This window comes from Lithobates pipiens, unplaced genomic scaffold, assembly GCF_037356315.1.
Source record: "Lithobates pipiens isolate NorthernLeopardFrog02 unplaced genomic scaffold, aLitPip1_a1.2 Scaffold_13, whole genome shotgun sequence".
NCBI lineage: Eukaryota > Metazoa > Chordata > Amphibia > Anura > Ranidae > Lithobates > Lithobates pipiens.
In genome coordinates, this window is record NW_027507718.1 from 82,276,916 (window position 1) to 82,290,578 (window position 13,663).

The following is a 13,663-nucleotide window of genomic DNA, read 5'->3' on the forward strand; positions in this document are numbered from 1 at the left end:
TGTAGTGCAACCAATAAAACAATAAGGTAAAGTCCAAATGTGAAAATTCCTCAGTTGTGCAACTCTAGGTGACAGTTAATGGAATTGTTAATTCAGATTATCCAGTGACCTCAGTAACCACCACCTCTAGCTGGAATGCCTGCTCACCTCCAGATAATGACCCCATTACAGAGTCATATTCATTTGCTATTATGTCTCTCAGGATGCCATGGGAAAAAGAATCCTCCTCTTAGTGTCCCTGGACAATGCTGACCTCCTCCTGGGATGTTAATCGTGTGCTGCCATAAAATAACAAAGGCAAACCATAGTGTTCTCTACTGCAAATATTTATTAAAACTATACACAGAGATTAAAATAATCACACAGATAAGTGAAAAACATGAATATCATCAACACAATGATATAAAAACGGAAAACGTCTTGAATGGCGGCACCTCACACCTGCACGCTTTACGCTCTCTGATTAGCTTCACATGTCACATGTGCTCAGGGTGAACCTGCTCTCCTTTGTGAAAAGCACAGGGTACCCACCAGTGGTGGACCTGCCAATTCTATCCTAGCCTAATTCGGAGGAAGAGGGTGCGCCTCTGAAATGCGTTAGCTGTACCCTATATTCTGTGCACGTCCATACATTATTTTTATGGCCTTTTGTCAGTTGCATTTTGTGAGTACCTACTTTTATATAAAACATTTTTATTATTAAATTATCTTTGGTAATACACTAGGTGAGCGTGCCTTCCATTTCTGTTTTTCTTGTAGTTCCTTTCGGATAAACCCATCTGAAGAAGGCAGCATCCACCCAGTTTTGGATACCATATATACCTTTCACACCACTATTTTATCTGACATCTGTTGCTCCACACCTTGAAAGACCTATTAGTGCTAGAAGTGACTGTGTTTTTTGTATCTCCTAGAGTAACTGCCTCTCTCCTGGAATCTCCTCCATGCTCTTGAGACTGCTAGGAGACACAGAAAACCTTCTGGCAATGGCACGTTTTGATGTGCCATCCTGGAGGAGATGGACTGCTTGTGCAACCTCCATAGGGTCCAGGTATTGCCTCATGCTAGCAGTAGTGACACTGATCCTAGCCAAATGCAAAACTAGTGAACAACAGTCAGAAACGATGAGTCTCTGAATTAAGGCCTCTGGAGGTTGATAATTTGCTTTTCCATCAAACTATGTGGCATCCTTTCGTTCCTAACACATTAGCCAATCCATATGAGTGTAGATATCCAGTATGAAATTTTTCCACATTGAAATCTGATGTGTTTTCAAAGTGTTCCTTAAATTTTTTTATATATATATATACACACACACACACACACACACACACACACACACACACACACACACTTACACACACACACACACACACACACACACACATATACTATCTCACAAAAGTGAGTACACCCCTCACATTTTTGTAAATATTTTATTATATCTTTTCATGTGACAACACCGAAGAAATGACACTTTGCTACAATGTAAAGTAGTCAGTCTACAGCTTGTATAACAGTGTAAATTTGCTACCCCCTCAAAATAACCCAGTACATATCCATTAATGTCTAAACTGCTGGCAACAAAAGTAAGCACTCTCCTGAGTTGGGCCCAATTAGCCATTTTCTCTCCCTGGTGTCATTGACTCCAGTGTGTCTTGTCTACAGTCAAGCATGGTGATGGGAGTTTCACGGTCTGGGGCTGCATGAGTGCTGCCGACACTGGGGAGCTACAGTTCATTGAGGGAACCACAAATGCCAACATGTACTGTGACATACTGAAGCACAGCATGATCCCCTCCCTTCAGAGCCTGGCCCGCAGGGCAGTATTCCAACATGAGAACAACCCCAAACACACCTCCAAGAAGACCAATGCCTTGCTAAAGAAGCTGAGGGTAAAGGTGATGGACTGGCCAAGCATGTCTCCAGACCTAAACCCTTTGAGCATTTGTGGGGCATCCTCAAAACCAAAAGTGGAGGAGCGGAAGGTCTCTAACATCACCAGCTCCGTGATGTCTTCATGGAGGAGTGAAAGAGGACTCAGTGGCAACCTGTGAAGCTCTAATGAACTCCATACCCAAGAGGGATAAGGCAGTGCTGGAAATAATGTTGGCCACACAAAATATTGACACCTTGGGGCCAATTTGGACATTTTAACTTAGGGATGTACTCACTTTTGTTGTCAGCGGTTTAGACATTAATGGCTGTATGTTGAGTTATTTTGAGGGGACAGCAAATTTACACTGTAAGCCCTTGTACACACGGTCAGAGATTCCGACAACCAAAGTTGGAAAATCCGACGTGATGCCGTTATTTCGTTACGACGGGACTATGTTCACGCTAGTAGCCAATAGCTTTGGTGTAGGAATTTGATCTGAGCATGCGTGGCACTTTGTCCGATCGGAATTCTCTACACATGATCGGAGTATGTCCGATCGGAGCATTTTGTCGGAAAATATTTCCGGCAAGTTGGAAAAGTTGGTCCAACGGATATTCCGACGGAAACAGTCCGATGCAGACCACACACAGTCGGAAATATCCGACAAAACACTCCGATCGTGTGTACAAGGGCTTATACAAGCTGTACACTCACTACTTTACATTGTAGCAAAGTGTAATTTCTTTAATGTTGTCATATGAAAAGATGTAATAAAATATTCACAAAAATGTGAGGGGTGTACTCACTTTTGTGAAATACTGTGTGTGTATATATATATATATATATATATATAGATAGATAGATAGATAGATAGATAGATAGATAGATAGATAGATAGATAGATAGATAGATATAGATATACAGTAGATATAGATAGATATAAATCTATATATATATATCGAGAGAGAGAGAATACATAGATACATAGATACCAGTATATATTGTAAAATGCTGCTGGCTGAGTTATTTATGCAGTATGAATGTGTGTAGAAATGGGTTTATATACAAGTGCTCTCATGATCCAATTTTGCGGTTTGTCAAATGCTGCATTACAACAATATCACTAATCTTAGAACTCAGTGGTACAGCTCTGAAAAATGTAATGAAATTCAGGACAGTGACATGATTAATTTAGTTTGTGAAATGTTTTACCAGACCTATTTTTATGCTTGTAGAAGAATTCTGTAATGCTACTAGATTTGCCCTGGGTCAGATGTTACGTTTTGTTGATGACATGGGTAAACATGGACAACTGATATTAAATTTGTGACAACATTACAAGTATGGTTTTCAGTGAGGATATGTGTTGAAAGCCTTTCGATGAGCAGCCTTCCCATAAGTTAACATATTTTAGGCCTTTGTTTTAACTGTAAAAGCCTCCCTACATAGACATTCAAAAGCCCTGAAACTGCTGCTGGGCACTGCCATCTTGGATGTGATGTCAGCAGTCTCAGTGCTGTCACTTAAAATGACACTCTTTAGTATTCCCCTTCTCTCCTCTGTAGGGAGGTGAAGGAAAGGCAAAACGCTGAGCCAGCACAGACCATAATTACAAACTCCCTGAAAAGGAGAGGGCTCTGACATGGAAGGAGGAATGCTAGGGAATTGACTAGTCAAAATTTCTTAGGAAATTCAGATACACATTACAAGTTAACAAAAAAATAAATAAAAAAAGGTTTATTAAACAGTAAAACGCCAACTTGTAATTTTGCCTGACATTTTCATGTTTGTAAAAAAGGCAAAAGAAACCTATAGCTTCAAGAGCTTGCGCGCATATGAAAAAAAAAAAAGTAATACACACTACCATAAAAAAAAAAACTATATCATTGTCCAGCCTAATATCATGATGATGATCAGACAGTTGCCTAACAATTATTAAGTGTATAATGGAAAAGTATACTCGAGACAGTGTTTCGGTTTTTCTCTCTTGCTTACAGATCCCAAGCAGTTTATCTATGCTAGGAATTGAGGTAAAACCTTGTGCAGTAAGTGTTATATCAAAGTAATGGGGTGCACAGCTAATCTGGCAGTTTGTGCTAAATGATTAATGTGACCCTGTCACTACGATTAAAAAAATGAAAGAGAGCCAGTCTGTAAAAAAAGAAAATGAATGCTTACCTTTAAGGACAGGAATGTCACATTAAGAATTCATTTTACCAGTAGACAACTAAAAGGAATTCATTTTAGACTTCTTCACAAGCTCCAAAGAATTCCAAGATTAGATTTTTGTAATGTATGTCAAGTCAAAAGCGTTTTATTTTGGATAGAGTAGGGAAGGAAATAGACCTCCTGTAAGATCTAACTGCTATTTAGTGCTCCATTACAGAGCTTTCCCTGCCACTTCATGACCCTTCTAGAGTTGCCCTACGTTGCTAAAGAAAAGTTGATGGACAGTTCTCTTCGGGATCGATGCCAGTATCTTAACTACTTCAGCCCCGGAAGAATTTACCCCCTTCCTGACCAGACCACTTTTTGCGATTCAGCACTGCGTTGCTTTAACTAGACAATTGCACGATCATGCGACGTAGCTCCCAAACAAAATTGATGTCCTTTTTTCCCACAAATACAGCTTTCTTTTGGTGGTATTTGATCACCCCTGCAGTGTTTATTTTTTGCGCTATAAACAAAAAAAGAACCTCAATTTTGAAAAAAACACATTCTTTTTTACTTTTCGCTATAATAAATACCCCCAAAAAATATATAAAAAAACAATTTTTTTCCTCAGTTTAGGCTGATATGTATTCTTCTATATATTTTTGGTAAAAAAAAATCGCAATAAGCGATTATTGATTGGTTTGTGCAAAATGTATAGCGTTTACAAAATAGGGGATAGTTTTATGGCATTTTTATTAACAATTTTTTTTTTTACTAGTAATGGCAGCGATCAGCGATTTTTATTGTGACTGCGACATTATGGCGGACATATCGGACATTTTTGACACATTTTTGGGACTATTTTCATTTATACAGCAATCAGTGCTATACAAATGCACTGATTCCTGTGTAAATGACACTGGCAGTGAAGGGGTTAACCACCAGGTGGCAGTGTAGGGGTTAAGTGTGTCCTAGGGGTATGCTGCTAACTGTGGGGGGTGTGGCTGTGTTTTACAGATCACTGATCTCTGCTCCAATAACAGGGAGCAGAGATCAGTGTCACTGTTGCTAGGCAGAACAGGGAGATGCTTGTTTACTTTAGCATCTCCCGGTCCTTCCTCTCCGTGAGGCGATCGCGGGTATCCCCCCCGCAATCGAGTCCACGGGACTCGCGACCGGACTCACAGAGCTTCCCGCGGGCGGGCGTGCGTGTGTGCCCCTGCCGCCTCTTAAAGGGCAACGTACAGGTACGTGATTCTGCCTGTGCGTGCCCTTCTGCCGACGTATATGGGCGCGAGGTGGTCAGGAAGCGGTTAAAGTGAAATTCTAGATATACAGTGCATTGAAAAAACATTCATATCCCTTGAAATTTCACACATTTTGTCATGTGACAACCAAAAACTTAAATTTTATTGGGATTTTATGTGATGGACCAACACAAAGTGGCACATAATTGTTAAGTGGAAGGAAAATGATAAACGGTTTTCAACATTTTTTACAAATAAATATGTGAAAAGTGTGGGGTGCATTTGTATTCAGCCCCCTGAGTGAATACTTTGTAAAACCACCTTTCACTGGAATAAAGGCCTGCATCACACTAGTTCGATGCCAGACATTGCATGTGATTCGCACCACATTGCTGTGCACATCACATGTCTGCGAAATGCGATCTCAGCCATACATACAAACTATATGGCTAAAATTGCATTGCATTCGCACCAAAATGGTGCAGGACCCCTTTTTTGGTCTTCAATGGAATCGGATTGCATGGGTGTTCACATGCATGGGTGTTCACAGACACCCCCCCTGCACAACCATTCACTAGGAAGCTCAGTGTGCTGCTGCTTCTCCTCTCCCCAGCTGTTATGCAGCGAAGAACAGGGGGAATGTGATCACTTATAAAAAAAGAAAAAAGGTATTTATATATTTTTTTTACATCTATACAAATATATTTTGCCTTTCATTTCTATTTTCAAATGAATGGGCTGCTTTACAATAACTTTAAGCACTACTAAAATCCCTGACATTTGGCTCCTATTGACTTCATTGGGGTTTACTCATATTTGTGCAACCCTGGTCAAACCAAACCAAACCTAGCTGTTTTGGCTCATTACTAGCAGCTACCTTCTCCCACTCTTTTTTTCCCCTTGAAACAACACATGAATTAGCAGAATGCCCTTGTGTGCCGAGCCATTTTGGCCTGTGCTTATTGATGGGGATCACTAATTGTTTGCAGGCATCAGTCTTCAGTGAAGTGAAGAGACTGACTTGTACAGATTGACTTGCTCATCCTTACCCTCATCCATAACTGATGTTCACATGGGAAAAATTTGTATAAAATATTTAGTTATACCTTGGCAGTCCAGTTCCCTTGGGTCATTTTTCCTGTGGTGGATAGGGTGTGTGTAAATATCTGACCATCATCTGGTATCCAAGGACCACATATTCCACCTTTTCCCTAAGGTAATTAAACAGAAACAAGTAAGGAATGAATACTAAAGCTTGATTAGAAAAATACCAGCATCCTAAAAAAAAAGTGTACGCTCCTCTAAATGATTTTGAAGAAAATAAAAGCTATCAATCGTAAAAAGCTCATGTCAGCATGTTTTAAAAACACTTGGCATTTAAGTCCTATGTACAGTTGTCATATTATGAGTGATACATAAAGTGGTTTTAAAGGCTACAGCAAAATACATACACACATATATACATACTGTATCTATCTATCTATCTATCTATCTATCTATCTATCTATCTATCTATCTATCTATCTATCTATCTCTCTATCTCTCTATCTATCTATCTATCTATATATATATATATATATATATATATATATATATATATATATATATATATATATAGATATACAAACACAGTTGTGCACAGTTGTGCTCATAAGTTTACATACCCCAGCAGAATTTATGATTTCCTGGCCATTTTCAGAGAATATGAATGATAACACAAAAACATTTTTTTCACTCATGGTTAGTGTTTGGCTGAAGCCATTTATTATCAATAAACTGTGTTTACTCTTTTTAAATCATAATGGCAACAAAAAAAACGACCTAAATGTCCCTGATCAAAAGTTTATATACCCCAGTTCTAAATACTGTGTATTGCCCCTTTAACATCAAAGTGGTATTTGCTCTTTATCTTCTCAGATAGTAAAGCTACCCATTCCTGTTGGCAAAAAGCCTCCAGTTCCTGTAAATTCTGGGCTGTCTTACATGAACTGCACGTCTGAGATCTCCCCAGAGTGGCTCAATGATATTGAAGTCAGAAGACTGAGATGGCCACTCCAGAAGCTTCACTTTATTCAGCTGTAGCCAGGTTCACTTGGCCTTGTGTTTTGGATCATTTTCATGTTGGAATGCCCAAGTATGTCTCATGTGTAGCTTCCTGGCTGATGAATACAAATGTTCCTCCAGTATTTTTTCATAACATACTGCATTCATCTTGTCATCAATTTTGACCAAATTCCCCTGTGCCTTTGTAGCTCACATATCCCCAAAACATCAGCGATCCACCTCCGTGTTTCACAGTAAGAATGGTGTACCTTTCATCATAGGCCTTGTTGACTCCTCTCCAAATATAGTGTTTATAGCTGTGGCCAAAAAGCTCAGGTTTGGTCTCATCACTCCAAATGACTTTGTGCCAGAAGGCTGTGTCTCTGTGCTGTTTGGCATATTGTAAGTGGGATACTTTGTGGCATTTGCATAGTTATGACTTTCTTCTGGCGACTCAACCATGCAGCCCATCTTTCTTGAAGTGCCTCCTTTTTGTGCATCTTGAAACAGCCACACTGCATGTTTTCAGAGAGTTCTGTATTTCACCTGCTGTTATTTGTGGTTCTTTCTTTGCATCCCGAATACTTTTCGTGGCAGTTGTGGCTGAAATTTTAGTTGGTCTACCTGACCTTGGTTTGGTTTCAACAGAACCCCTTATTTTCCACTTCTTGATTAGAGTTTGAACACTGCTGATTGGCATTCTCAATTCCTAGGATATCTTTTGTATATGCCTTTCCTTTTTTATACAGTTCAACTACCTTTTCCCACAGATCCTTTGACAATTTTTTTTTTTTTTGTTGTGCTGTGAATTGACTTTCTGTTAGAGGGTGGCTACATTTGTTCTCAATGCTCCCACTGCATGTAGAAATGTAGTCACCCTCTTTTGTTCGATCTCGAGGTGGACTGTGAACTATGGGATTATTAGTTTGCATAGAGCAGTATACATAACCACACCTAATGTACACTGCTCATTCCAACCAAACAACAGTGAGGGTAAAAAGGAGAGATTCAGAAGCTCACAAAGAATGTTACAAGGCAGAAAAACACAGTGACCAATTTCATGAAAAATAGATTACAGGGTCTAATGGCCCTGTTCACACTGGCATTAGAAACAGGCATTTGGGATGCATATGTGCTGCTGTCATGAACAATTAGCAAAGTAGCCTACGATGAATAATATGGACAATGGACAGAGCTGCTCACATTTTAAAAACATGTAGTGTTTGTGACACTTTGCGTTGCTGTGCAACAAAAACAAAGCTCTGATGACACGTGGCACTGATGACAGATGGCACTAATATATGGCACTGATGAAAAGTGGCTCTAATACATGGCACTGATGACAGGTGGCACTAATACGTGGCACTGATGGCATGTGACACTGACAGGTGGCATTGGTGACACTGATACATGGCACTGATGACATGTGACACTGATGACATATGGCACTAATATGTGGCACTGATGACACGTGGCACTAATATGAGACACTGATGACATGTGACACTAATATGTGGCACTGATGACAGATGGCACTAATACGTGGCACTGATGACAGATGGCACTAATACGTGGCACTGATCACAGATGGCACTAATACGTGGCACTGATGACACTTGACACTGATGACAGATGGCACTTATATGTGGCACTGGGGACAGGTGACACTGGGGACAGATAGCACTGGGGACAGATGGCAATGGCAGGTACCGTTGCCACTTTATTTTCACTTTTTTTTTCTTTCACTTACTCTGCAGCTGTTCGCTCTTCCTCCTCACACGTGGTTTCTGTGTGAGGAGGGAGAGCCGGCAATGGGAGATGATCTCATGTGTTTACGTATGAGATCATCTGTCATTGGACACTCAGATCGAGTGCTAAATGGCCGCTGTGATTGGCCATTTAGCAAGATCTGTGATTGGCTGTGTCCAAAGGACACAGCCAACACAGAATTTCCCTGATGCGTGCCCGCGGCGGCGAGCAGAGGGGAAACAAAAAAGAAGACGTCCAGGGACGCCCTCCTGGCAATTGAAGTCCGCTCTGTAGCCTTCTTTTGCTATAGCGTGGACGCCTAGTGGTTAAACACCTCAAAATCAATAGTACACACGATCGGACTGGTGGATTTTTGTTTGAAGGTTGTTGGCTCCAACTTGTCTTGCATACACACGGTCACACAAATGTTGGCCAACAATTACAAACGTAGTGACATACAAGACGTTCATGATATCTCCATTGCGAACGCTAGTTTTACAAGACCGAGCACTTCGTACTTGATTCTGAGAATGCGTGAACCTTTGTGTGTCGGACTTGTGTACACCCGATCGGAAAGTCCAACAACAAAGTTTTGTTGGCAGAAATTTTGAGAACCTGCTAGCCAACATTTGTTGGCAGAAAGTCTGACAACAAATGTCCGATGGAGCATACACACGGTTGGACTTTCAGCCAACAAGCTCATATCCAACATTTCCCGTTGGAAAATCAGATCGTGTGTACGCGGCATTAGTGTCCACATTAGGAGTGTGAACGTAGCCTTGAGTAGTGTATGTGTATGGATTATTCTTGGAGAATAAGAACCATTTAGTATTATTAGATATTTGAGATGTGTGAGCTTTATAGATATGGTAATACGGATTTGGTTTACACTACACTATATTTTGGAATCAAAAACCATATTGTTAATCTCTAGTCCAACTCTTATTTGTAGGGGATTCCTATAGCTATTGTACATCTTGATGGGCAACAAATGGTAAGGTTGACTATTCTTAGATATCTCTATTGACAGTTTTTTTTCTATCTGTGACCAACTGGGGACGTTTTCTTTAACTTCTGTCCCTGTGATGTCAGTAAAAAAAGAAGACAATGGCTGTCACTAGAACAAGGAGATACAAACAGCTGTAAAAACATTGTCAGAGGTTACATATAATTACATAGTAGGTAAGGCTGAAAAAAGACAATACTCCATCCAGTTCAACCTGTGTGGGTGCATGTGTAGCAGTGTCTATAATGCTTTCTCATTTCCTTAACATGTGCATCTAAAAGTATTTTAAAAATATCCATACTCCCCACAGCCACCACCAATTGTGGGAGAGAGTTCCATATCCTGATTGCCCTGACAATGAAAAACACACCTTCACGCTATTAAAATGTTTTTGATTTATTTGTGTTTCCAATCAAAGGTCCCTACTTTACATACAATAGATGTATACACATACTAGGCAAGGCTGTTTTTAAGGCAGGGCAAAATGGGCAGCTGCCCTGGGCCCTGTCATGGTTGTGGGGCCCAAAGCAGATGCCTCATACTTGCCAACTATCCTGGTTTAAATTCCCTTGTCCCTTGAGGTTTTAGTCCTGTGCTATGTCCCAATATCTCAGTGTGAAGTGCTGCAACTAACGCTGCCCAGCTCTGCCCTATCATTGTGTAAAGATGACTCACCTGCAGACTCTGAGTCTAGCTGCTATTTATTGTGTGTCTCAGAGCAGGTGGAGAGCAAAACTGCATGGGGGGGGGGGGGGGGGGGGGGAATTTTTTTTCCCAGGGTACAATCAATATTAAAGATGGTCCTAATACTAGGGCCAATTTAGACAGTAGCCAGTTAAAGTGTTACTAAACCCACAACAGTAAAATCAGTCTGTATATGCAGTAAAGTATGATTTTTATACTCACTGTGGAACCTAAGTTGTTAATCCTCTGCATTGTGTAAAAAGGTTGTTTGATCTTGTCTGCTCTAATCCTCTCCTTCTTCCACTGTCCCCAATCTATGTCCTGATAAGACAGAGCTTTGGGGCACTCTGCACATGCTCAGTTTGGGGTGTATTGCTAGAGAGTTGTGTTTTTTTTTTTTGGAGGGTGCATGTGATCGGCACAGACAGAGGGTCAGGGTTTGTGCAGCCTCATAGGACAGTCAGAGTGGAATGATAACTCCTCCTACAAGCTTTAAACAATACTCGGCCGGACAATGGTAGAAGTCACAAGACTGCTATATACTGCTGATGAGAAAAGGTATTTAGCAGTTTATATTTACTAAAATAATTGCATTTCCATGTTCTGTGTACTGTGGGAGGCCAGATATAGTGATTATAGGTTTAGTAACACCTTAACCTACTAACAGAGTTGGGAGTGTGGTTGGAAACCCATGCACAAGGAGAACATGCAAACTCCATGCAAATAGTGCCCTAGCTGGGATTCAAATGGAGTACCCTAGTGCTACAATGCAGACGTGTTTTTTTTGTTTGTTTGTTTTTTTAATACAGTTACAAATTATTTGGCAGATGAAGCAATTCCCATATATGTATTTTAACTGAGTATTTAGCTATTTGGAGTTCAAATATAAATTATACACATTAATACAGCTCCCTATCCATTAATAACTTAATAAAGCTGAACACCAGACAGATATAAAAGACACAAATGAATGCAGCTATTATTTTATATTAAATCCAAGCTGTAAAGGTAAGACGACCTTACATCTGCCTCTTGCAGTGCCTGTACAGCAGAGCTCACAGAGAGAGTGGGAGAAGCAGCAAAAGGAGCGAGCCAGTTCATGTGCGCATAAGAAGATGCTGATAGACAGAAAAAGCAGAGTGACAAAGAGGTGAGCTCATCACTTTGCTGCTTCAGCTTTCATCGTCCAGTCCCAGACTGGGCCAATCCACGATGACCAGGGCTCAGAGGAAGTGGGTTGAATGATGCTGCCCATCAGATTGAGAATATCTAGCAGCAGAATAAAAGTAGGGGAGGGAGAAGCAGCACAAGGAGCCAATCAAATGTTCAGTGCAAGTCTGATGCTTCTCATTTCACTGCCCATTCATTGGCCGGGGGAAGAAATCTGTAAGTGCTTGTTCGTTGAACTGTATTTATCTGCACCCCACCACACATGTATAGTGAGAACAGGGCATATGGAAAACAACTGTTTTCTATGTTCGCTGTTAATGCCATACATCTGCAATAGTATGCAGACAATGCAGCTGAATAGACATGGTGTGAACAAGTCCTAAAGAGTATTTACTGCTACAGAGAAAAATCTGGTTTCTTCTCTGCCAGACAGGGTTATGCTGTGTGGCAGAGCTGTGTAAATCTCAGCATTGGGTAGACAAGTAAACCAGCTCTCTTATATGTATTTTATATGTGTACTTAGCTGTTTGACTGAAATTCAGTTTTAGCATGAATCAGTTTTAGCATGAATCTATCCATTTTCGGGCGCCGGACTCCTGAATGACAGCGGCAGGGGGGCTTTTGAAGCACCCGATTAGAGCCATAGGCTCTAATAGACTCAAAAAAGGTTCACCCAGGTGTGTTAGAAAAGCCAATGAATATTCGTTTTCCTTACACTGAACCACCCCTCCGCCAATCAGGTGCTCGGGTCTGTTACCCGTCACCTGATTGGCTGAAACAACAGGCGCTGTGATCAGGCGTCCAATCATAGGAGAGGACAGAAGCAGAGGATGGGAGAAGAAGACATCAAGGACATGGAGGAGCATGGAGGAACATGGAGGGAGCAGGTGGGCAGGGGGGTCACAGTGACACCATTTGATGGGCACAGTGGGAGCATTTAATGGCACAATGGTAGCGTTTGGTGGGCACAATGGTAGCGCTTGATGGGCACAGTGGTAGTGTTTGATGGGCACAGTGGCAGCGTTTGATGGGCACATTGGTAGCGTTTGATGGGCACAGTGGCAGCATTTTATGGCACAGTGGCAGCATTTGATGGCACAGTGGCAGCGTTTGGCACAGTGGCAGCATTTGATTGGCACAGTGGCCGCATTTGATGGCACAGTGGCTGCATTTTATGGGCACAGTGGCAGCGTTTGATGGACACAGTGGCAGTGTTTGATTGGCACAGTGGCAGCGTTTGATGCGCACAGCGGTAGCATTTGATGGGCACAGTGGCAGCAATTGATGGGCACAGTGGCAGCAATTGATGGGCACAGTGGTAGTATTTGATGGGCACAGTGGTGGTGTTTGATGGGCACAGTGGTGGTGTTTGATGGGCACAGTGGCAGCGTTTGATGGGCACAGTGACTGCGTTTTATGGGCACAGTGGCTGCGTTTGATGGCACAGTGGCAGCGTTTGATGGGCACAGTGGCAGCGTTTGATGGGCACAGTGGCTGCATTTGAAAGGCACAGTGGCGGCAATTGATGGGCACAGTGGCTGCGTTTGATGGCACCGTGGCTGCATTTGATGGGCACAGTGAGGCTGTAATTTATGTTTTTTTTTCAGAATTGTTCAGTTTGTTTGCGCCCCTCCCCCAAAATTTGGGCACCAGTCACCACTGATTCCCACTACAGCAGAACTCAAACTAGGAAAGGGAGAAACACCACTGGAACCTTATCTGTTGAGCTGC

At 41.5% G+C, this 13,663-nt stretch overlaps 1 protein-coding gene across 1 annotated transcript in view; it reads right to left on the bottom strand.

Annotated features, from left to right (window-relative positions):
- Window positions 1–13,663, bottom strand: part of LOC143975852 (atrial natriuretic peptide receptor 1-like) — a 294,297-nt gene that overhangs the window by 238,408 nt on the left and 42,226 nt on the right. Inside the window, exon 5 of the mRNA XM_077478411.1 lies at window positions 6,387–6,491. Within this exon, the coding sequence (XP_077334537.1) occupies window positions 6,387–6,491 (105 nt within the window). The remainder of the gene's footprint in view (window positions 1–6,386; window positions 6,492–13,663) is intronic.